At 40.7% G+C, this 25,169-nt stretch overlaps 1 protein-coding gene across 6 annotated transcripts in view; it reads left to right on the forward strand.

Moving 5' to 3' along the window:
* Positions 1 to 25,169, forward strand: part of QKI (QKI, KH domain containing RNA binding) — a 136,873-nt gene that overhangs the window by 75,582 nt on the left and 36,122 nt on the right. For all 6 annotated transcript variants that reach the window (XR_005882134.1, XR_005882135.1, XR_005882133.1 and 3 more), the window contains exon 4: positions 17,082 to 17,225. Coding sequence is in view for 3 of the 6 variants with exons in the window: in XM_040965174.1 (XP_040821108.1) it covers positions 17,082 to 17,225 (144 nt within the window). In the remaining 3 variants the exon portion in view is untranslated. The remainder of the gene's footprint in view (positions 1 to 17,081; positions 17,226 to 25,169) is intronic.

The following is a 25,169-nucleotide window of genomic DNA, read 5'->3' on the forward strand; positions in this document are numbered from 1 at the left end:
AGGTAGTACTGAGTAAACAGCTTAAACAGTTCCAACAACTGAGTGTGAGTTAGAAGCTGAATATGAAAAAGGAGGCCAAGAAGCACTTGGTAAGTAATCGTTGACATTAGCAAGATTGAAATTGAAAGCCTAAAAGTAAATTGGCAAGCTAGGAACCCAAAGTGAGCACAGGCAGCGAGGAACTGCAGTAGTTTTCAAGCCATTACCAAACATTTAGAAGGTTGCTTTTTAATGAACATGAAACATAGACATTTGTATCCCATCTCCAAAATATGTATGATTGTCCACGATGCAGTGTGCTCATGGCTTGTAATACAGGCCCTTAAATTAGCCAAAAACTGTTAATGAGATGATTGGGACATTTCATAGTACTTTTTTTAATGCATTTGGTTTATTTTGTTACTAATATAGGACATTTGGCAGAAAGCTTTAATGGATTTATTAAAATAAACTCTAAACTGGTTGGCCAATCAAAGTATTTGGCTTTCAGTATGTCATGTGAATTATGGTGGGGTTTTCTCTCTGGTCCCTTACAGGCTCCCCTTTAACCCACTCTGCCCCCAGCACTGGTAAATATTGTTTTGTAACCTAACCAGGGTCTGCAGATGTATTTTGAAGCCTTTTGATGTTATAAAAAGCAAGCATTTGAGGCATACTTTGTTTTAGACAATGGCTGTGTAATGAGCTGCTAACATATACAAGAAAAGAGAATGGGCCTGATTGCTCACCATGTGATGTTTGAGAAAGTTTTTCTGGATCTTACATATTTGCATACCTAATTGCTATGTAATCAAAACTAAGTGAACTGTAGCTACTTGAAGCTAAAATGAAAGGCAATCATGTGTACAGGGTGGGGGAGGAGCCCCACAGCCACCTCCAGCCCCCGTGCAAGCCAGCCCGAGTATTAGCATGATAGTCTTCTTGTGTTTAATTATAGGTGTCTGACTGAGCTGTGAATGTATGCTTGTGTAATAAAGAAGTGAATGTGACCCTGAAACTCGGGCTCAGCTTGGCTGTAACTGAGCCTTGGCTTTGAGAGTTAGCTTCCATTGTGTGTTTCTCTGATAAGGGATTGTGCCAGAATGCTGTTAATTACCTGCTTTGTTTGATGTGGAAAGCAGTGGTTCCACACTTTCTCCCCAACAGTGACAGCCCTCAATTAACATTTGTATAAGCAGCCGCAGTGCCCAGTCTATCTGTTGGGAAGGCAGGAGGTGAAGAAAATTAACTTTATTTTTCCCAGCTGTTTGTTGGCTGCTTTTTTTTTTTTTTCCTAAATCCTTTTAGAATAAAAAAATCCTTGGTAAGATGTGTCCTTTGTGTGTTTGTTTAGGCTTTATGTATTTCACTTTATTTCTTACTACTTCATTAAAGGGTCATTTCTTTGGGATTTTGTTTTTACTATTGTTTTTAGCATTCTTAAATTAATTTGATAGTTTTGTATCAGTTTGTCAGGGGCTAGTAAAACTTTTTCTAGTTTAATTCATTTGAATTTATAAAATGTAATACATCTTTGAAAGTATAATTTTCAGTTTCATTAATGTTGAATTAGAAGTTGTTTTTTAATATTTAGACTGTGAGAAAAGATGGCAGGTATCACCTTAGACCAAAGTTCATATAAAGGATTCAGGGTTGGGCAGAATAGACTGCTAAATTTTGGGGTGAAATTTATTCTGTTATTTCTTAGAAACTGAAGATTTTATTTTTCTAAAATTTTTGTGCTTATAAAAATTCAAATAAAAAATAGTAACTGTTTATTGCATTCAGGATGAACTTGAAAATTATACTGTCATTTTAATGCTGATTTTCATACGAGTTTCTAAAATCTTGCCCCCATCTGCTTGAATCCAAGTGTTTACCATTAAGCTGTGTTTTAAGAAAACTCCTTTTTGTTGGCCTTTGAAAATTCTGTTTTGTAATATTTTAGATACTTATAATAAATCTCGTTGAGGTAAAGTTGTCAGGCAACTAAATTTTAGTTATCCTTGTGAAGTTTTCTTAGTCGAGTTTACATTTCAGTGGCTTGTGTGTATAATGAATGCATTTACTTTACAAAAGCCTTGCCATTACAATTGAGTGTGAAGAGGAAAGGCCAGGGACTTGATGCTGAGCTGCTGCAGCTGCAGGAGGTGGCTCTCCACCCCCTCGCCTCATGGCACTGTGGTCTCAGTGTGTGCATCCAGATATGCAGTCTGCGTTTTGGTCTCGTCTGGGTTTTTCAAAGTTGTTTCCTGCTTGGGTGATCCGGTAACATTCACATCTTTCAAGTATTACTGTGTCAAGTAGTTGATTGTGCAGTTGTGTAAGGTTAGTAACTGAAGGTTTATAATTTCTGTCACTTGTACAGTGTCAGCCTCTTGTAGACACTCAGTCTTGCTGAATTAATGTGATTCTTAGTATCCTATTTTTGAGATAATCCATTGGAATTTTAAGAATCTCTTTCATTACTTCTGTATAATTACAGTTCTTTTCAATAATGAGGTTTAAGATTATCTGACCACTTTGGTTTCTCGCCACTATTCCTACCTGCCAGTAGCAGTGTTGGTTAACATGTGGCTGTAAGCGAAGACACACTCAGCTTTAGGATGACTAGGGGAAGGCTGTTGAAGCCAGTCTCACAGGACTGTGTGCGTACAAACTGCAAGGCGTGCCTCCATAACCTCTAGTCAGTGGTTCTGGTTGGAGGAGGAAGGAGAGAGAAATTTGTCACCAGAATTGGTTCCATATGGTCTCATTGTGAGAGTGTTGGATTATGGAGTTAATAAGAAAACTTTCTTAACAGACTGAATCCCCTAGAATAGTTAAAAAAATATGGATGCAGTATTTTAAGAAAAGCTACGCCAAGAACTGCACAAAAGCAGCCTGCAATGTGGTTAGCTGCTGGAGCAGGAAAGTCTGGCCAGTGGGTACTTTTTTACCTTGCTTGTAGCCTGTGTCATGGTACAGCAGGTGGCACTAATCCTGTCCCGGAAAAGTGTGTACTTTTGTAAGAAGGGAAGGAGAAACAATGAGAGACTCGGAATTGTAGCTCATTAGCGCCTCTCACTTCACTGAAAAGGTAGGAACTGCGATCAGAGCGGACACCTGAGCAGCAGCGTTTTCCAGGCCTCAGCTGGATCAGGAGATGGCCTGCCAGCACACAGCACAGACCAGACACAACCCTCCAGACAGACAGAATCCAGAAACAGGACATTTCAGAGTTAAACCTTGAAAAATAGGTCACATTCTCAAAAGAAATTCAGCTGAGAGCAACATCCATACTTTGAAGCTTACACACACACACACACACACACACACACACACACACACACACACGAGTATATTTCTATTTTTTAAACATAGCTGTTAGAGTGATTCTCAAAAAATAAAGAGAAAATGAACAAATGTTATCCTCACAGAGAAGTGAAGCAATGAAGAGGAAAAATGGAACCTTTTAAAATAGTCAAGTAGAATATCTGAAATGAAAAATTAATTGGATATACTACTTCAGAAAGGCTGAATTTGAGGTTTGAATAATTGGAAGCTCTTTTGTGAAGAACAACAATTTAAATACAAGAGGATAACAAGTTATGTGACCTAACATATGTATAATTGGAGTCCCAGCAAAAGGGGGGAAAAGCCTAGGTGGGAGCAAAATGTGTGAGTGATGGTTGGGAGTGTTAGCAATTTGATGAAAGACATAAATGTACAGACTCAGGGTGCTCAGATGCTAAAAGTAAGATAAATGTGTACCCTGAATTCTGTACCCTGTGGAAATATCATTATGAAGGTGAAATAAAGCTGTTGAGAAATTAAAAACTAGCCAGGAGAACTAATTATCAGCTAGAATGCAGAGTAGGAAATGCCAAAAGAATATTTGGCAGACAGAAGTTGGTTGCCGCGTGGCAAACAGTGGACACCGGTAGGAGCGTGAAGTGGGCTCACAAGAAACCTTGTTTTCTTCTCTTGCATATATAATTGTTAGCAAAAGTAATTAAAGAGACATTGTCCTATGGATTTTTAAACTTACGTATCTAACTGTAGCCCTATACGGTGTCAGTGTTTCTGCATATTACATATTATCTGTAAATGCTGAATGTAGTAAGTAGTCTTAAGTAGTTATCATCTTTCTCCTCCAGACCGCTCTCCTCCTCCTCTCCCCATCCATAGATGTTTGGTCACTTTTAAATAAATATTAATTACAGTAATTGCTAATCATAGCTAAATCTATAAGCTTGAGTAATTACATGGAGTTGATGTTTTTATATCTCAGAAAATGGTTTTCATTGTATTTATATTTCCGTTAAGATAGAGAAAAGGATATACTGTATCTGTTCCTTATTTAAGCCAAAGCGAGCAGAGATATTTGGACAGACAAGGCCTTGAGGGAAGCTGTTAGTCGCCAGTAGGTGAGTAATATGCACTTTCCTGGGTCATTGGAAATGCATTGTGGGAAACCAGGGAACTATATTTTAGAACCATTAATAAAATTTACAGAATTTACAAAGCTTACTTTTTGATTATGTAGTTGTGGATATTAGGTGATAACAGGAAGAAGAATTTAAGAATGGATTTTTAGTTACCTTTGAAATTTGAAATGATTTCTAATGAAGAAAATAAATTATTCTTAGAATGTTTGTCTTCTAATTCTGGCACATTGTTGAATTACAGAATTCAAAATGGTTATACAAAAGCATAAAATTAAGAAATATAGTTTCTTCTTCATAAGAATTATAAATATAATAGAAATAATAATGTATAGGATATATAAAAAGTGACAATTTGTCATAAGAAAATATCATGAATGTAACCAGATTTTATATAGCTTCATTTATATATATGTATTAAACACTTATTTGAAAGACGAGAGACAGATGCTGCGCTTGCTGGTCGCTCTCAGTAGGACAAGTCAGGACCTGTTCAGGAGCCTGTAACTGTGGCAGATGCTGTGACACTCGAACCATTGCCTGCTGCCCTAGGTGGCACATGATGGCTGCAACAGGATGTGGAGCTAGAATTGGAACCTGAAGGTTCTCACTGTGTGGTGTGCCTTGCAGGTTTTGTTGTTGTTGTTAAATATTTATTTTATTGGAAGAGTTACATGGAGAGAGGAGTGGTAGAGAGACCGTGAGATCTTCTGTCTGCCGGATCACTCTCCAAATGACGGCAACAGCCAGAGCTGGGCCCTTCCGAAACTGGGAGCCAGGAGCTTTTTCCTAGTCTTTTAGGTAGGTATGGGGATCCAAGGTGTTGGACCATCCTCTGCTGCTTTCCCAGGCCTCAGCAGGAGCTGAATAAGAAGTGGTGCTGCAGACTCAGACCAGTGGCCCAGGCAGAGGATTAGTGGGATCAGCCCTGCACCATCCTGTCCTGTACAGTGCTCTCACTCTGGGTCAGGGGACCCTCAGCTTGATCATTCTTAAAATGAATTTTTAAGACATTTTGTATACCAATTTTTAAACCATGAAATATCTTCACATAGTCAATTCACCTATTAAAAAAGCACCATCAGAATGAAATTATATAGAAAAAGTACCCTGTTTATCTTGATTAGTCCATTAGATAGAAACATTCCTGTGGTGCTTTCAACCTTGTGCACACTGTGTCACTTGTGAGCAGACCCTGGTGAAACCTATGGAGACATCATAACAGAAATGATTTTTTAAATTAATTTATTTATTGTAAAGTGAGGTATGCAGAGAGCAGGAAAGACAGGGAGGGAGCAAGATCTTCTTCCCAGTGATTCACTTGGCAAGTGGCTGCAATGGCCAGAACTGAGCTGATCAGGAGCCAGGAGCCTCTTCCATGTGTCCCACGCAGGTGCAGGGTCCCAAGCCTTTGGGCTGTCCTTGACTGCTTTCCCAGGCCACAAGCAGGGAGCTGGATGGGAAGTGGAGCTGCTGGGATTCTGGTGCTGGCATGGCTGAGCGTTAGCCAATGGAGCCATGGTTCAGGGCCCCATTTTTAAAGCTTCAGTGTCACCACTAAGGATCGTGATTATGGCATCTTATATGATTTTGACTGGTCATCTGCATTGTTTAAGTGAATCATTGAATAATTGCTAATTGTTTGCTGTACCTATGAGTTTGAGCCTTTCTAATTGAGCAACTCAGACATTTCTGATTCTTTGTTAAATATTTGAATATAATGACAGGGAGAAAATTCTCCAGTAGAATCAAGGGGAATTCTGTTAACTGGAAAGTTGTCATTTCTGTGGGTAGATGTGCTTGGGCTACCAAGTTTCATTATTTGAAGAGATATTTGGGACAACTTCCATGACCCTGAAAGTTGCTCCATAACTGTGGAAGCTGTGTAAGGCTTGTTTACTGGCAAGGGGCGCGGTGTGCCCACAATTTTTCATTGAATAAGTACGTTGCCATGTGGAGACACATGAGAGCAGTTGTGGTTTGGGAGCCACCTACTTCCACAGTAACTGTACGTGCTAGAACGATTTAGGCAGAGTTGTCTTGGCAGGCAAGGAGTGTTACAGGAACTTCAGCAACCTAAGGGGGAGAGCTTTTTTCTCGTGGTTCACTCTCCAAATGACAGTGAAAACAGCTGGGGTTTGACAAGGCTGAACCCCAGAACTGGGAGCTTCACCAGGTCTCTTTTGTGGGCGACAGAACCCACACATGTGAGCCACAGTCTGTTGCCTCCCTGATGCATTAGCAGGAAGCTGAATTAAAAGCAGAGGCAAGACCGTACCGCAGGCTCTGATGCAGGTTGGAGGCACTCCAAGCAGTGAATGACCCGCCCCGGATATCCCAACCGTGGGGACACCATGGGGTATCACTTACCTTGCTCGTAGGGGATGTGGAGTCCTTAAACTTGGATTTCATTAGCCTATTGAACAACTTGATAAGTTGTTCACTTGATAAGTTTTCTCTGGACTTTTCAGAATAACCATTTGTTTCTTGTTTTCAGAGACATGCTCTATCTTGATTGTATTGCTTTAAGCATTGTTTAATCGTTCCTCTCACCTTTGTTGTAAGGTCTTTAGAGGCTAAAGCATCAGCTACTGAGTGCATTGAGTCAGGTTTCTGTCCTTCAGTGTATTTCATTTCTAATGGTGTTAAAAGGATTCATTTATGAATATAATAAAATGCTGAATATATAGAACACTTTTGTTAAGTGTCCTTGGAGGGGAGACTCAGTTCTGTGCCATAGTGAATACCCAGTTGTTAGGGGCATTGGTTAAGTCATTGTAACAGATATGGAAATAGCTCTGAGTCAGAACTGTTTGTGCCTACCACATGCAGCTCAGATCTAGAGACTGTTCGTTTCTTTTTTTTTTTTTTCTTTTAAAGATTTATTTATTGGAAAGTCAGATACACAGAGAGGAGAAGAGACCGTGAGAAAGATCTTCCCTACGTTGATTCACTCCCCAAGTGAGCACAACTGGCCGATACTATGCCGATCCAAAGCCAGGATCTAGGAACTTCTTCCGGGTCTCCCACACGAGTGCAGGGTCCCAAGGCTTTGGGCTGTCCTCGACTGCTTTCCCAGGCCACAAGCAGGGAGCTGGATGGGAAGTGGGGCTGCCAGGATTAGAACCAGCACCCATATGAGATCCCGGAGTGTTCAAGGCGAGGACTTTAGCCGCTAGGCCCCGCCGCCGGGCCCGAGAGACTATTCATTTCAGTGCTCATTGGAATAGTCCAGTATTATTTGGCTAGGATTGGGGTTACATAATTTGGTTTGAGCATATAGTAATTAGAGTTAATGGAATTAATATGAAAACTGAAATAGGACTTCCTGACAGTCTGAATACTGCAGCTTTGGGAGATAGATATTCTTATGAAAGGAAGCAATTGGAAATGATTTTTTTTTTTGTTCGTTTGTTTGGCTTTTTAATTTTTACTTGTTATGATATGGTTCCATAGTCACAGGGATTTCCCATTTTGTTTCTAATGTGGAAACTGATAAAAAAAAACAATGGTTGTTTTGGTGTTGGTTTTTGTGGTGTTTTTTTTTTTTTTTTTTTTTTTTACTTCAGCGGATTGTTTTATTGTGCTTGATTTAATAAATTTGCAGAGTGCCTTCTGCCAGGACTTTCCTTTGATTGTTTGAACAGAGTGAATATAGAATTATCTTCATCTTCATGTAATATTAGAAAGTACTTTATTGAAAGCAACATTGTTGTTGGATTTATACTTAAGTTAAAGAAAATATTTTTTGAAGTCTGCTTTTGGGCCTAGAGAGGGTGAAGGATTAGACTATGTGAAATTTGCTTTATGTCCAGTTTGTCATTGAACATTTCTTAAACTAATTTAAGACTATATGTGACCTGAAGATAATTGTCTATTTTAAACTTTTGTAGTTGGTTTAAAATATATACATTTGTAATTAGCTCGCCATCTGAGTCTTTGTACCTTTAGTACAGAAGGGTTTTAAGTTTATCACAAAGAGATTTTGGTGTCTGAACTTTCCTGTGAAGAGCACAGTAGGAACAGAAGTCTTGTGCTCATTTGCTTGACTACAAATGCATAATTAAAAGAATCTGTCAGCAGGGGTTGGGACAATCAGTGTGCTCTGCTGCTTCATATTATAGAATTACTTTGTTGTTCAAACAGATATTGTAATTAGAGAACAATTTTAAACTTCATAGGACAGTGACTCATCAAGTGTTTTTTCTGATCACAATTTCTCAAATGTTTTGCTTAAGACTTTTTTGTTTGAAACACAGAACAATAGACAAAGACAGAGAAACAGAGAAAAGAGGTCTTCCTTCTACTGGTTTACTCCCCAAAGAGCCACAATGGCTAAGGCAGGGCCAGATTGAGGCTAGGCGCCCATAACTCCATGCAGATCTCTTACATGGATGGCAGTCACCCAAATACTTGGCTCAAATACATCAATTGCTTTCCCAGGTCCATTAGCAGAAATTGGAAGCAGAGTGGCCAGACTCAAATTGGCACTTAAGGGCCTGGCACCGTGGCCTAGTGGCTAAAGTCCTTGCCTTGAATGCTCTTGGATCTCATATGGGTGCCAGTTCTAATCCCGGCAGCTCCACTTCCCATCCAACTCCCTGCTTGTGGCCTGGGAAAGCAGCAGAGGGTGGCCCAAAGCCTTGGGACCCTGCACCTGCATGGGAGACCTGGAAGAGCTCCTAGCTCCTGGCTTTGGATCAGTGCAGCTCCAGCCTTTGTGGTCACTTGGGGAATGAATCATCAGATGGAAGATCTTCCTCTCTGTCTCTCCTCCTCTCTCTAAATCTGACTTTGCAGTAAAAATGAATAAATCTTTTCTTTTTAATTGGCACTTTAATGCAGGATGCCTGCCTTCCAGGTGATGGTTTAATTTGCTGTGCATCCCCTTCATTTTTTGTCAGTATATAAGCAATTTCAAAAGTGAGATGGAAGATATTTTATCAGAAAGTAATGATTTGTATTTGTGAACAGAAGGAGTGTTAATCTGCTCTGACTCACTAGTAATGGCCTTCACCTTTTCGGAAACTGAATATGTAAACAGTTCTTTGTCTAAAAGAGCAAATGGTTTATCATTTTTCAATTTCCACCATGCCAGTTTATTAGGTAGTTCTCTAAAGAGAATGTGTTTCTGTAGATAAGTAGACCTTTGTATAGGCGCTTTTCTCCTACTTGTTATTATTCTTATGTAACTTACAAGGAAACTGTAAGGGCACTTCACCTGGAAGCAGGAGATAATCCAAAAGATGCAAGAATTCTGTCGTCCCAAATTTGTGATGCAGTTTTAACAGTTTGCTGCACCATGTGGCTCTTGTGCACACACTGCCTTGTACTAGGAGTTATTTGCTACGAATCCATTTCTGTGAATCCTGGCTCACTGTTTTACCTTTGTTTGAAGACTGAAGTTTGGTGGTTTGAATTTTTGAAAATTTTATAAACCATGTACTTGTTTTTACTGTCATTTTTCCCCCCGTTGCTTTAAATGTCACTTGAGTCGTATAGTTTTTAAGAAGACTGTTTTTTATTGTCCTCTATTATTCTGAGATATTTAAAATTGGCACTGAGGGGTTATAAAAAGAAGGAAAAGCACAATCTTTGATAGGACATAAAAACAGACTCCAGAAAAGTTGTAAGAATTGATCAGGAAGGTAGTAATAGAACAGGAATGAAATGAAGACGACGATTGTGTTGGCTGGCAGCTTGAGATCAAAAAGACCTAGAAACTTAGATAAATTAGCAAACAAGAACATGTGGACGGTTACAGAGACAGAGATCCGGTCATCAGTGTATGGCAGGAAATACAGCATATGATGGATCATTGGGTACAGTCCGGTCATGAGCTGAGTGATGACATTTTGGCCAAGAAGGTCAGTGATCCCCTAAAATGGTGTTTTTAATGATGTTGTGGCCATTTTTATTTGCATAGGGAAATGTGCCAATGCATGATGACAGCACTGTCTGCCTTCATGTCTCAGAATGTGATCCTTTTATTAGACGAGGCCTCATTCTCTTTCAGTGATGTCCTTCAGTAACTGTTACCCAGTTATCCAATTGAGCCAAGTTATTTACTGTTAAATAAGACTAAATTTTGTGTATTTATACAATATGAAAATCAATAAGACATTATTCTGATGTTAACTAAAAGCAGTACAAGCAGTACAGAGATAATTGTACATTGCTGTGTGACACAGGAGAAATGAAGGCAGAATCCCAGATAGAGGTGGTAGCGTTGCCGAAGGATGTGGCAGGGTGTGTGTGGGAAGGTAAGTCATGGACTGAGTGGGGAATAGCGCTGGAAGTTGGTGTGGATTTAATGCTGAAGCAGTGCGGCTTCAGATTTTCCTGCAAATCTAGTTGGTACTTGAGCTGTTATAATCATCCATACATACTTCAAAAACTGCAAAAGCAGCTGAGACTGTAGTTGACTGTGGGCATGTTGCTCGGGGAGACAGTGAACTCCAGTTTGGAAGGATGCTTCAGAGACCCTGGCCCCTGTCCGTCTGCAGATGGATGGCAAGTTGGCAGGTGGGCAGAGCTGCAGGTCCAGAAATGAGCTGGCACAACTGTGCTGGAAAGCATACAATTGTGAATATACTGGTGGAACTCAAGGAAAAGCAATGTGTTTTATACTGCTAAGCAACATTTTTAAAAAGTCATTAGGAGCCATGAGGGTTGTGTTTTCCTGCCTTGAAATGTTAGTTGAAGTGTGACTATAAAAAGAGCTAATGCTGTAGGGGCACACTTTCTGAAAGTTTATCCATTTTGTCATCCTGCCTTTCTGTTGCTTTTGAGTATTTTCTTTGTCCTTAATTACTTAATTGAAATCAGAAGTAAGCAGCCAAAAATCATCTCTCTTAATTTATGACTAAATGATAACTTTGTGGACATGTGTTATAATATTTGTTAGTCTGGTTGCTTTTGGTGTGTTTCACAAATGAGGCACAGGGAGACATTTTACTATTCAGTAATATTCAACTCAAAACCTAACTGTTGGGGCAGGCCCGTGGCCTAGTTGTTTGTACAGCTGCTGCTTGGAACACCCACAGCTTGCGTTAGAGTTCCTTGCAGCGGTCTCGCTCCAGCTTCCTGCTGCTGTGCATGGTGGAAGACAGTGGGTGAGGGATCCTTGCCGCCCCCCCCCCCCCGGGAGACCCTGAGAGTCCTGCTGGCTCTGCCCAGCCCATTGAGGGAAGACCTGAGCAGATCAAGATTAGCTGTTCTGGCTTTGTCTGTCTTTGCCGGCTTTCAAATAAAGTTTAACCTGAAAGTTCAGATGCGTCACTTATTGCTTCCATAAAGCATGATCACGAATTGTAGTTTAATTCTCTGTCAAGCAAATAGTTGCTTCTTTTAAATCCTTCTAGCTTTTGTTTCCAATGTAGTATGAAAGTAATGGTTTCTGTTTTTAAAGATTGATTTTTATTGGGAAGTCTGTTATACAGAGAGGAAGATCTTTCGCCCTATGATTCATTCCCCAAGTGACTGCAGTGGCCGGAGCTGAGCTGATGCTAAGCCAGGAGCCAGTAGCCTTTTCCGGGTCTCCGACGCGGTTGCAGCCTTTGAGCCATCCTCTGCTGCTTTTCCAGGCCACAGGCACCTGGATGGGAAGTGGGGTTGCTGGAACATGAACCAGCGCCCATACGGGATCCTGGTGTCTGCAAGGCAAGACACTAGCTGCTAGACTCCCGCCCTGGGCCCTGGTTTAGGTTTTTATTCTAGAGCTTATCTGAACTGATTTTATAACAGATGTTGCTGATATTAATGTATATGCAGTAGCTGAATGCGATGTGCATGCGTACACACGTTTAAATGTCTGTGTACTGATTACCAGATCAGTGTTAATTCCAGTCTTCATTTGGGCTGTTTTCCCCTGACCTGTGTACTAATTGAATTTTGCTGCTGCTTTGCGTGCATGTTACTGCATGATGAGATACCAGTTGTGGATTTCACCTTCTTGGATAGATATTTTTGTATTCTTATAAATATCCTTGAATTTGTTCTGGTGTTAAATTCATTGGGAAGGGCTTATGCTCTTAAAATTTTCTGGATAATTCTGGAACAGTACTCAGACAGGGTCCTTTGGTGTACTTGGCCCTCGTTTCGTGAACGATAAAGTCCTCCAGTCTGGTGTGGTGTGTTAACCAGGCACTTTGAGCTCAGTTTCTTCAGGCTGATCGTTTTTTCTGGTCTCTGGGGTTTCCTGCTTGGGTGAGTGTTGCTTTGGCCCTCTCCAGGACTCCTGAATCCCTCCTGCTTCTGCTTCCTTGGCCTCTGTGTATAGTGTCCTCCCGCTGAGGGGCTCCTGCCAGTGGACTGGGCCCTCAGAGGCTCACCTGATTCCCGTTTCCTTCCATTGTTGTTCTCACTCGTCTTTCCAGTGCCTTGAAGCTGTTGTTTCACGTGTTGCCTCTCGGTGATTTTGGTTTCCTTAGCTGGAAGCAGGAGTCTCTTAGACTGTGAATTTCGAGAAATATTTACAGTTTTAAGCACAACAAATGTTACAGGTTAAAAAAGGAAAAGTGGGCCTTATCCCCTCTGCTAAGAAGCAGTGTTCCACATAAGAATGCTTGGCATTGTCCCCTAGCTTTAGCTCCTCACTTGAGCTTCTTCACAGTGTACATTCTCTGGGAGGCGGTGGTGATGGCCCAGTTAATGAGGTCTCTGCCGCTAGGAGAACTGGGTTGTGCTTGGAGCCCCTGGCGCTGGTCTGCTAGGGCCTTGGCCTTTGTGGAACGAGCTAGTGAATAGAGGAAAGCACCCTTTCTGTTTATGTCTTTCTCACTCCCTACTTTTTAGATAAGATAAAAATTTTATTGGGACAGTATAGTCAGCATTCTTCATGAAAGTTAAAAGCTGGGTTTAATAATTAATTTCCATGCCGTAACAGAGATGTTTATACATATTTTAGTTTTGCTTTTTTGAAAGGGAAAGCAGTGTTGGGGGGAGATGAGAGAGAGGCCTCTCTTGTCTGCTGATGGTTCTGTGCCTGAGTGGCTGCAGCAGACAAGGCTGGGGACAGGTTGAAGCCAGGAGTCAGAAACTACATCCAGGTCACAAGCTCTGATCCAACAGGATTGAAAGTGGAACAGCTAGCATTTCAGCCAACAGTATGTGCTGCCACTGTTGCAGGAGGCAATTTAACTTGTAGCACCAGCCCCTGTATACTAAAGCTGGTAGTTGAAGCTTAACTCAGGCTCCCCAGAAGCAGGAGTCCAATTATTTGAGCCATCACCACTGCCTCCCGGCTCATCATTGACGGGAAGCTGAATCCAGGCCCTGGTATCACCTGCCCTGGAACCCAGGCACTCCAGCTCAACTTGGGCTCATTGGACTCCTTGGTTGATCAGTTTCTTATGATGCCCTCTGGGCAAAACAAGAAAGCTGCACACAGATGCAGGGTCCCAAGGCTTTGGGCCGTCCTCTGCAGCTTTCCCAGGTCTCAGGCAGGAAGGTGGTTGGGAAGCGGGGTTGCTGGGACATGAACCGTTGTTCACATGGGATCCTGGTGCATGCAAGGCTAGGACTTTAGCCACTAGGCTACTACCCTGGACCATGGACTTGTGGACTTGCTTTGTTTTAAGGTATTAATCTTTTTTTTTTTAACTATGTTATGATTCAGTTCCATAGGCTCTGGAATTTCCCTTCCCTCCTTCCTAAATCCACCCCGATTCCTCATGTTACCCCAGCCCCCGATTTCCTCATGTTACTACATAGTACAGTCCTTCACAGACAGTCCTGTTCTGTCATTCTGCTATTTGAGTGTATCCTGACATTGTAGGTATGGACAAGGGCAGGGCATGAGCTTGCTTTTAATTAGTGGTTTTCCAAAACACCAGGTTTGTAGTTTTGGTATGATATAATGTTGAAATAGCCAAATCACTTGAGTTAGTAATTTACATAGTATGCAAACACTGATTATTACTTTGCTTCCCTTGAAATTTCCTTTTTCTCTTCTCCGGATTCTTAACCAAGTTATTTCTTTTTAATTACTGTTTTCCATGATGCAGCTTTGTAGGCACAGGGATTTTTCCAACTCTCCTTCCGTGTTTTCCTCTTAGGCCAATATTCCCCAAGTTATCATAGTAGAAGAATTATGAGTTTACCTTCCTGTTATTTGAATGTATCATGGTGTAGTTGGTACAGGCAGAGGTAGGGAGTCTGGTGTCACAGTGTACAGGCCTGTTTAGATGTTTCATTGGGAGCAGAGCTGGGTGCTGCAGTGTATCTGCTTCCCAGTACGCTGGTCTGTTTCACAGTTGATTCATAAGGATATATGTATATACATGTTTACCTGTTTCTGTTCATTTTGTGTTTCCCTTGAAATTTTAAGTATCATTCTAAAGATGTTTACTGAAAATAAGAATATATTATCTTGTTGAAACTTATTTCTGTTTTCTTTGGATGATGTCAAAATATGTGTTGTAGTGGAAAGCTGTTTGGTTTTCTCTGGCTAGAATCTGACAGTAAGTAGTGACTTCTAAGTTCAGGGCCCGGAAGCAAGAGGTACGTCTAGCTGTTGCCTTTGCTGCTCTGGGCTCTGAGCCAGATGCATTTATGTATACCAGTTATGTGTTTATAAACTTTTATTTTTTAAGTTTAGTATATGTAATTTATACACTGCGAATTATGTTATCTCCAAAATGTTAAGCAAGAACATATTATGAAATATTGTATCTTTAGTGGAAAGTATATACACATTATGTATGTACTTAAAAAGCAGGAGAGAGAAGTCTTCAGTCTGCTGATACATTTTTTTTTTTAATTTATTTTATCTTTATTGGAAAAGTGGATATACAGAGAGGAGAGACAGAGAGGAAGATCTTCCGTCCGATGATTCACTCCCCAAGTGAGCGCAATGGCCAGTGCTATGCCGGTCCGAAGCCAGGAACTTCTTCTGGGTCTCCCACATGGATGCAGGGTCCCAAAGCTTTGGGCCGTTCTCGACTGCTTTCCTGGGCCACAGGCAGGGAGCTGGAAGGGAAGCGGGGCTGCAAGGTTAGAACCAGTGCCCATATGGGATCCCGGGAAGTGCAAGGCGAGGACCTTAACCACTGCGCCACCACGCCAGGCCCTGCTGATACATTTTCACATGTCTAAAACAACCACAGTAAGACCAGTGCTGGGACAAAAGCAAGAACTTGAGCCCATCTGGGCTTCCCCTGTGGGTGACTGGGACCAGCCGCTTGCACCACATGACTCCCTCACTGTTGCATTTAATAGCAAGCTGCAATCAGAAGTGGAATTGGAAACATGGGCAATCTGACGTAGGATGTGGGCGCTTCACACAGGGTATGTGCCAGACGCCCACCTCACCCAGCTCTACTTCTAAGAAACGTCCCTGTAAATTGGCAGATTTCAGCATGAGAATATTCCTTGTCAGGCTACTAGGCAATAACAAGGAAATGAAATGTCAGTATTCTTTGTGAAACTAATAGTTGTGACTTGATTTTAATTGGGAGTGATCTTAGAGTTCACTTTTTAAAATGTAAAGTTTATTAGGAAAGTTAACGGATCTTAAATTTATTCCTTGTTGGGATTATAATGAAATGTTTAATAATTACTACTTGAAATACTTAAGTAACACTGTAGTTATAGAATATTAACCTTTGCAAATCCCTTGTCTTAATTATGGGTGCAGCTAGTGGCATCAGAAACAGTTGTGGAAAGTGGAAAGAGTTTTGAATTTGAGAATGAAAACTTAGATATGTGATTTTGAGAGGTCTTTCTTATCCTTGGCAACATTGTGTTTACCTTAAGGAAACTGCAAGTTAGCCTGTTACTTAAGCTGTTTCACGTGGTGAGTTAATGACGAGGCCATATATAGAGTTAGTTATTACTCAGAAGCACTGTATAGGTTGGGATTCTCATGCGACTGTTGTATCTTTAGCGTCTGACTCGTGCATAGTAGGTACTCGTCAATTATTTATTGTAACGCCATTTAACCTAATAATCATACATGCAGAGTGTGTGTACGTGTGTGTGTACGTGTGTGTAAGTTGAAGATTCACACTGAAATAATTGATAAGGTATCTAATGTCACTAAAATAAAATAATGCAGACTTATTTTAAAGAGAACTCTTTGAAAAAATAACACACCACTGAGTTACCAACACGTTTGTGACAAAAAGGAAACACAGAAGTGTCTTGGGAAAAATGGTGCCATTGTATGATTCATGAGCACGTGATGAATTTTACTAGAGAAAAGAGATTATTTGAAAGATTATTTGGAAGGTGCTATAATTTGTTGTTGATGTTGTTGTTGTCGCTGTTCTAACTCATACCAGTTGTTGACCTTGTTTCATCGTTTTTCACTTATGGTAATTTATACTGATGGAATACTGGGGTCTATCATGTACAGACGTGGGGGTACAATGGAACATGCATCCCTGCATCCAGACAAAAGATGGATTCCCAATGAGACTGTTGGACATGTGTAGACAATGGAATGCTGTATTGTCTGACATTGTCTGTACCAACAGTGCCAGGATACACTTAAATAAGAGACTGAATTATGATTCCTTATGAAGGACTACACTATTGTAACAAAATGGGAAAAATCTGACGGGGGGTGGGAGTTTGAGGGGGAATCCCAGCCTATACAAAAATGTACCACAAAATTCAAAATAAAAATTAAAAAAGAGAACTCTTTAATAATGTGTTTTATAATTTTTTTAGGAGGAGCAAAATAGAGGCAAGCCCAATTGGGAGCATCTGAATGAAGATTTGCATGTACTGATCACTGTGGAAGATGCTCAGAACAGGGCAGAAATCAAACTGAAGAGAGCAGTGGAAGAAGTGAAGAAATTGTTGGTACCTGCAGTAAGTAATTATTTTCAAATCTTAGGTTTGGGCTTCACTCCTAGTAGTCAGCTTTATTTTGAATTTATGTTTATTCTAATACAGTACAACTTATTAACTAGAAAATAGAGAAACATAGTCAAATATAATGTTTGACTAATGGACAAAAATGCATGTTATTGAGGTTCTTACCTGGAAAATCCTTTTCTGACCTATTTTTGTATAATAGTTGTGGAGGGGGAGCAACGTCAGTAATGACTGATTTTCAAAAATAGTATTCAACTCTTGAGTCAAAATATATTGGGGAAGAATGTAAACTGAGCACATCAGCTAGACGATGGAAGCTGTTCAATTGTGTCGACTCCTCTCCTGCCCACGTGGAGTGAGGGGGACTGCGCTGGGAGGATGCTGCTGCCGAGTGGCTTTGTTCCTATGGCTTGTGGATGCCGGGTACCTCTCGGTGGCATCGCCTTATTGGCTACAGGAAGATGAATGAACTCTGAGTGTAACTTCTATTAATGTACAGGATTTACTTAGTTATTTCGGTGATAGTAGAACTCTTACATTTTCATTTTATCTTAAATAGGACATAGACTGATTTTGAGGGTGACATCTCATGAGAAATTACTGAGCCACTTTTGTTTTCTCATTTTTCCTCCATTTCATCTCTATTCATCTCCCTTGGTTCTGCTTCACTTTGTTAGGAAACTTCTTAGTAATTTAAAAAATGGCATTTAAACTATTTACTAGAGTATTACATCCAACAAAAATGTTTTAATATTTGCATAAATGAGTACAGCAGCCATTGCCTTTCTTTTCCCATTGGTCTAATCTTTATTACCTAGTTATGTTAGTGTCTTCTACAAATAAACTCACAAATCAAATACTTTCCAATAACTTTACATAATTAATTCCTTTAAGTTAAAGAAATCATTTAAATTCTTTTGATTTTATAAGGAATCACAAATCAATTACTTTCCAATAATTTTACATAATTAATTCCTTTAAGTTAAAGAAATCATTTAAATTCTTTTGATTTTGTAAGGAATAGAAATAGAAACCAGAGTTTGTGTTGGTACACTGTTATGTAATCCTCCTTTTCTTACTTGCTGGTTTGGAATACATTGTATCGGAACGGGGTTTTTGGAAGCATATGTGACTATTGGTTCTATGAGTAATAGCATAGACTTATTGCTAAGTATATCAGAAAATAATCAGCTCATGTGATGCTAAGCAATTAAGCCCCATAATATAATAGACTGGTGGAAGCTATGAGTGTCCTGCTAAGTGATTCTGTTAATTCTGTAATAATAATTTTAGTAATTCTTTAAGCTACTTTAATTCTAAAAGGTATTTTCCTGGCATAAATTTTGTGTTGTGTGCTGTATAATTGGTAGAGCTGCATCTTTCAGAAAGTTCTGCCTTCTTTCTGTATATATATGAACTAAGAGAGTTTTTTTTTTAAGATTTATTTATTTTATTGGAAAGGCAGATGTACAGAGAAGAGGAGAGACAGAGAAGATCTTCTGTCTGATGATTCACTCCCAAAGTAGCTGCAATGGCTGGTGCTATGCCGATCCAAAACCAGGAGCCAGGAACTTCTTTCCGGGTCTCCCACACGGGTGCAGGGTCCCAAGGCTTTGGGCCGTCCTCGACTGCTTTCTCAGGCCACAACCAAGGAGCTGGATGGGAAGCAGGGCTGCCAGGATTAGAACCAGTGCCCATATGGGATCCCGGCGCATTCAAGGCGAGGACTTTAGCTGCTACGCTATTGTGCCAGGCCCATGAACTAAGACAGTTATAATGATCTATTGCTGTGTTTATCTCTTTTGAAGAATACAAGGTTGTTATTTAACAGATCACAATAATTATTATAATTTTTTTAAATCTGTTGAGGTAATAAACTTTCTTAGGATTACAAATCAAGAGTGTTAAGTACATGCTTAGGGAAAGTAACCCCTCTGTAGCCTTAGTAGAGAGAGAATGTTGCTTTAGAACTTGATTGGGGTTTGTATGTATATTAAGAGATAAGAGCTCTGTCAGGCCACTGCTTTTCTCTACAATGCCTCAGCAGCTGGGGGTGGACCAGGCTCAAGCCAGGATTGGGAATTCCGTCTGAGTCATGTGAGTGAGTGGTCTGGTTCCAAGCACTTCTGTTAGTCCCTACTGCCTCTCCACTTGCACGGGAGCAAGCAGCTGGAATCGGGCGCTGGGCCGTGCGTGTCGCCCAGCCAGCATGGGTTGTAGGGTGCAGCAGCTGTGCCAAGCTTCTTCCCAGAGCAAGCCGTTTATTTGCCAGAGCAGAAGGAGTTCTGTGTCATGGAACCTTGGCTCTGCTGAATGTCGTTCAGTGAACTTGCCCGCTTTGGGTACTCAGAATTGCCAATTTCAGGACATTCTTCCTAGTGGTTCTGGGATGTGTGTTACTTACACAGGGACATCTGTGCTGGTTGGATCGGCCCAACTACCTGATCTTGAACTGCATGCTTTTATACTAAAGGAACAGAAAAAGTGAGCATGTCATGTTTTAGAATGAATGCTCTGTTTCCAGACAAGCTTCCTCCTAGTTCCTGTTCGTTGGTCATTTTTCTGATATTGATTACTTTCAGTTAACACTGTACGTTAGTACTCCTCTATTAGAAATGCCAATATCAAGTTAATGGCAATTTATTCTTTTCATTGAAGTTGGATTGCGGGAGAGTTTTATATAATATGAATCCAATCTAATCTTTCTTTTCCTTCCTAGTGCTTTTAGTCACACAGCTTTTAAACTTACTAAAATTTTTCTGTCAAGTTTTATTAATTCTACTAAATTTTCTACTAAATTTTTTTCCTGTTCGCTTGTTTTCATGGTTTTTCTCATTTGAAAACAAGTAAAGTCTTTGCATTTTTTTCTAAATTTTTACTTTTAGTGTTTTACTTAGCCTTTAGCTTATTGCTGTATGCTGTAATATCATCTATAAATTTCTTGTGTTTGTGAAACCTAGTGTTTCTTGTGCCAGGCAGCTCACCTTCTGTCTGTTTTCTCAGGGTTGTGAAAATCGGTGCTTTTATCTCCTTCCTTTCGTACCTAGCTTGTTTGTGTTGGTAAGATGTGTGGGTTCTTGTTTTCATGAGCAAAACTCCATAGGTTTTGTTAATTTTCTTTTTCTGAAAAACTCCATACATTTTTAAAATGAAAGCATGTGTTCATGGAGAGAAGAAAGCTGGAGAGCTAGATTGCACTGTGTAAACACAGAATATTTTCAATGTTTTTAAGAAAGGTGTAGAAGTTATGCTGGGTTCGGCATGCTTTTTGCATCAGAGGTTATCTGAGAATAAGAAGAGAACAGGCCTGGGTCAGGAGGTCGAGGAGTGTTATCTCACTGGGCTGTTTAGGATTAGGAGAGTGTGAAGAATTGTAATGGAAAAAATATTTGAAAATATGTTAATGTGACCAAATTACTTAGAACTTTTCCCGTTGTTCAAAAGATTGAACGGTGTGGCAATTTAATACATCTGAACAGGCTGCAAAATGGAGAAACTTACTCATTTAGAGCATTTTTGCTTGCAATAAAGTATAAAAGAGTGGCTAAGTTATAAGGTAAGAGAATAGGAGAATTGTAGAAGTTTTTTTTTAGTTTGTATCTTGTTTGACGTTAGCCTCCAAATCGAATATTTGGGATGATTCTGACATGTGAAACCTCAGTGACTGTGAATAATGGCAGTTTTTTTTTTTTAACCTTAAGAGAGAAATTTGAAATTGAAAATCAAAAGTAGTGATTTCCAGTTTGGGGTTGGGCTGTGTACCTGGATTCTCTGCCCAAGATGATGGACAGTACAATGTTTGTATTTTAATGCATTTATGAATCTGTGGAACTCTGCGTTCCTAACTTCTTGGAGAGAAGTGTAGTGCAGATTCCAAGCCATTCCCTAAAGCTCTACCCAAGGAGATGTTTCCAGGACAGGTGTGTGTTTTGAAGATTGTGAACCATTTTCTGGCACTTAGCAGAAACTTCGCATCCCATCTCTGCCTGTGTGATGTGATATTATACTCATTTGTGGGCTCTTCTCTCCCGAGCGTATGGAAATGCTGCTCCTGCTCTTTCCCTGAAGCTCAGTGACTGTTGAGTCTAGCTGTGTTCTTTTGCAGTCAGAGCATTTAGTAGGCAGTGCATGGACCTCCAGAGAAGCTTCATCCTGTCCTGACGCCTGCAGAGATGAGACACAGCCAGCCTGGACCCTGTGACAGTGTGCGGCACAGCTTCTCTGTCTCTGTACAGGAGATAAATTGTTGGGTTGCACCACGTGATTTGGGGGCTTTCTCAGCACCTCCCAACCCCCATGGCAGAATTTTAAATCAATGAAATACCTTAAACTGTATAGCTGTGAGCCAGGTTGTGGGCCTGGCACAGCGGCTTAGCCATACCAAACATTTCAAAGCATCTCATATCTTACATGGCGAGTTCTCATTACCTGGGACTGTGTCAGGCATATAGGAAGCTTTCTGCTAATGCTTATTATATGAATAAAAGCATTAGGGTTGAAGTTGGTGTAAGAATTTGAAGATTCAGGAAGATAATACTTGGATACTTACTACGGAAAATGCAGCCTGGATTCAGTCAGTATTGTCTACCTGTGATGCATTACTAAGTTACAGTGTATTGTGTCAACAGGAAGGTGAAAGCATTGACCTTTCTGATACATCACGGCTCCCCAGGCTGAATTGATTAAATCACTTCACCCTGCTGCTTACATAGTTTTAACTGATAAAATACAATCTTGTTGGAATATCCAAGCTTCGCATTAAGGGCTGATGGTTTCAGAGTGGCCCAAATAGATCAGCTTTATTTATTTCTTTTTTATTTTTTAACCAGAGGATTTACTTACTCAAAAGGCAGAGTGACAGAAGAGGGCAGAGAGGTGGTGAAGTAGCAGGAGGGAGGCAGAGGTTTGCTTGTTTACTGCCCAAATAACCACAAGGGCTGGTCTTGTCTGGGTCAAGGCATGAGTCTAACTCCATGCGCGTCTCCACATGGATGACAGAGGTGCACATACCTGGGCCAGCAGGGAGCTGGACCAAGAATGGAGCATCTGGAACCTGAACTGGTGGTCTAGCAAGGGAGGCTAGCATCACAGATAGCAGCTTAACCAGCTGCCACACAAAGCTAGCCTCAGCTTTAAACTTAATACGGTCCTACTTTGTGAGGGTCATGTGGCTTAGGGATAGAATTACGAAGCAAGAGTCAAAAACCATTGGAGTTGATGATAAATATAGTGGCTGCCATAAGACCAGCATGATGGCATAGTGATTAAAACTGGCGCTTGTAACAAACACTAATGTCTCATAAGTGTGCCAGTTCGAGTTCCAGCTACTCCACTTCCAAGCCAGCTCTCTGCTGATGTGCCTGGGGAGGTCACAGCAGGTGGGAGCCATGTGGAGAGTGAACCAGTGTATGAGACCTTTCTGTCTGCTCTTTGCCTCCCTATAAACTCTGCCTTTCAGATACATAAATCTTAAAAAAAAAAAAAAGAGAGAGAATATGTAATGGCTGCTTAATTCCGTGAAACACACGACTGTTTCTAAAGCAAACTAAGGCACCCAAAAACCCAATACTTGATTTTACACTAAGCTGCTTTAGACGCTTTTTTCTGTGGTGCTGATCTGCAGTGTCACAATGTTCATTTTCTCACGTGGTTTTCTGCCTTAATTACTTTTGCTGGTTCATTTTTTAGGTGCCTAAAGCAGCTGGGGTGGAGCCAGGCCAGTGCCAGGTGTCAGGAACGCAGTGTGGGTGGCCCACCTGAGAGGGGCTGTCACTTGCTGTCCCCTGTTGTGGTGCACTGGCAGGAGCCCAGCTGGACACAGGATAGGGCTGGCATTCAAGCTCCAGGACGACTGTGGGCATCCCAAATGCTTGTTAACTGCCCTGCTATGCTACAACCCCTGTGACAGCTAGAAAGTATTTCTAATTTTTTTTTTTTTTAATTTTTACTAGGAATAGTTGCAGAACTGGTCTTTCTATTCTGATGCATGTATTCCATAGCATGATATCAACAATTGTTTAATACTTCCTTACAAAAATACAATCACTGGATAGTGGAGCTGGTTAGATGGAACTAGGCTTTAATACTCAATGACATGTATGAGAGCTGAATGGGATGTGGGGCAGGCTGGACTAGTCTGCTGCACATACTGGCAATCCAGGGTAGGGGGCGGGCCTGGTGGGAGTTATTGTGGGTCACTCCGACTAGGCTGCAGCTCCCACTGGTTTATGTGAGGGCCAAGAATGTGCTGGGCAGAACAGGCTGGACTGCAACACCCATTGGTTCCAGTGGAAGTCGGGAGTGAAAACAGAACCAACCCAGCAACTGCAACCACCAGCTGATCGGGGTGATGGACTGTGCTGGGCCCTGTACTTGCTAGTACATGCAAGAATCAGGTCTGGGAACACCTCAAAGTTTCTTTGGGGATCTCCCCAATTGAATTGCCAGACTCAGAACCCTAACCATGAAAAGACCGATGACAGAACAGGTCAATCAACCGCCTCAGCCATATGTTGGCAGTGAAAACTGGGCACACGGAGGCTCTGAGATGGACTATGTCAATCAGTGGATTCTTCAACGACCTCATCATGCTAGGAATGGCGAGATTGGCAGCAGTTCAGAACTGTTGAACTGTCAAAACCACTTGAGCAAGACCTTCGGAGCATGCCCCACATCAGGGACCTGGGGTGGGTGGGAGACTGGGTGGGGCTTCTCCCTTAATATCCCCTTTAGATACGTGAAGGAAACGATGTGGAAATAATAGTCTTACCCACTTCTGTAGCCCTTGAACCTTTTTACCCTAATTAACTATGTTAAGATTGTCAAAAATATAATTAAAAAATGGGAAAAAATACAATCATAGTCTGACTTTTTTTTTACTTCCACCTTTACCATTAAATTTGTTCTTCCAAAGTGTGGTGCTTCCAGTGACCATGGCATGTATGATGCTGCCTTACAGCTGCTGCTGCTGCTTTTGTTTGTTCACTCAGCCTTCATCTCTTGCCTTGGTTACTGTTGTTTTTTGTGGTACATAGGATAGTGTCAGCACACAGCAGTGACACAGTAAGTTAATAATAAACAAATGAGTGAGTTTGGTGGGAGAAAGTCAGGATTTGCTGTTAGAATACAGCAGATAACTGAAGCTTCCCGAGTTGTCAGTGAATTGGGCTTTTTCCTAACTAGTCCACTGGCTGTTAGGTTGTAGAATGCAGTGTCTGAGAGGCTCAGTGTCCTGAGCTGCAGGACTGGCCAGCATGCTGTCACTGCCGCTGTTGTGAGGCATTAGTGGGGGTGAGACACCGAGGATGCTCGGCGTGGTTTGCTGCTTCTCCTTGGACGTTACCTGAGGGATGCTCTCACAGATGATGTGCTGTTCTTCCCAGATGCTTCTTATGAAAGGAATTGGAGAAAGTCAAAGGAAATTTAGTTTCCCACCAATTCATTGTTACTATTTCTAGATAGGTTAGGCACTCTTTAAAAAACGTGTATAAGGCTCATGGATTTATCATTCCTTCAATATGTTTAAGAAATAATTATGGCTTAAAAATATTGAACGATCTTATCGTCACATGTAAATAAATTCAGCTGTATCTGTTTTTTTCCTTGCTATTCATGTAAAGTTTTAATGGAAAAGATGTTTCAGTAATTCTTCTAAGATGTGTTTTTATTAAGAACCATGCATTGAATTAAACTTAAAGAAATAAGTTACTTCATTAATTTCATGGAAATGGAATAAAGCATATCAGATTCATAGTATGAAAGAAGATAATTTTTAGTGATTTGTGTAATTTTAGATTTTGATTGCCATGAATGCCAGTATGATCTTTCTGTTAGATTTTTTATGAAATCTTTCTGAAATTTCCATGTGTTACTTGTTTCAGAATTTAGGTTAAGGGTACATGACAGAGTAGGTAGCACCGGGAATTTTCCCCCCAATTT

The sequence above is a fragment of the Ochotona curzoniae genome, unplaced genomic scaffold (assembly GCF_017591425.1).
Source record: "Ochotona curzoniae isolate NIBS_2020 unplaced genomic scaffold, NIBS_Ocur_1.0 scaffold_3890, whole genome shotgun sequence".
Lineage (NCBI taxonomy): Eukaryota > Metazoa > Chordata > Mammalia > Lagomorpha > Ochotonidae > Ochotona > Ochotona curzoniae.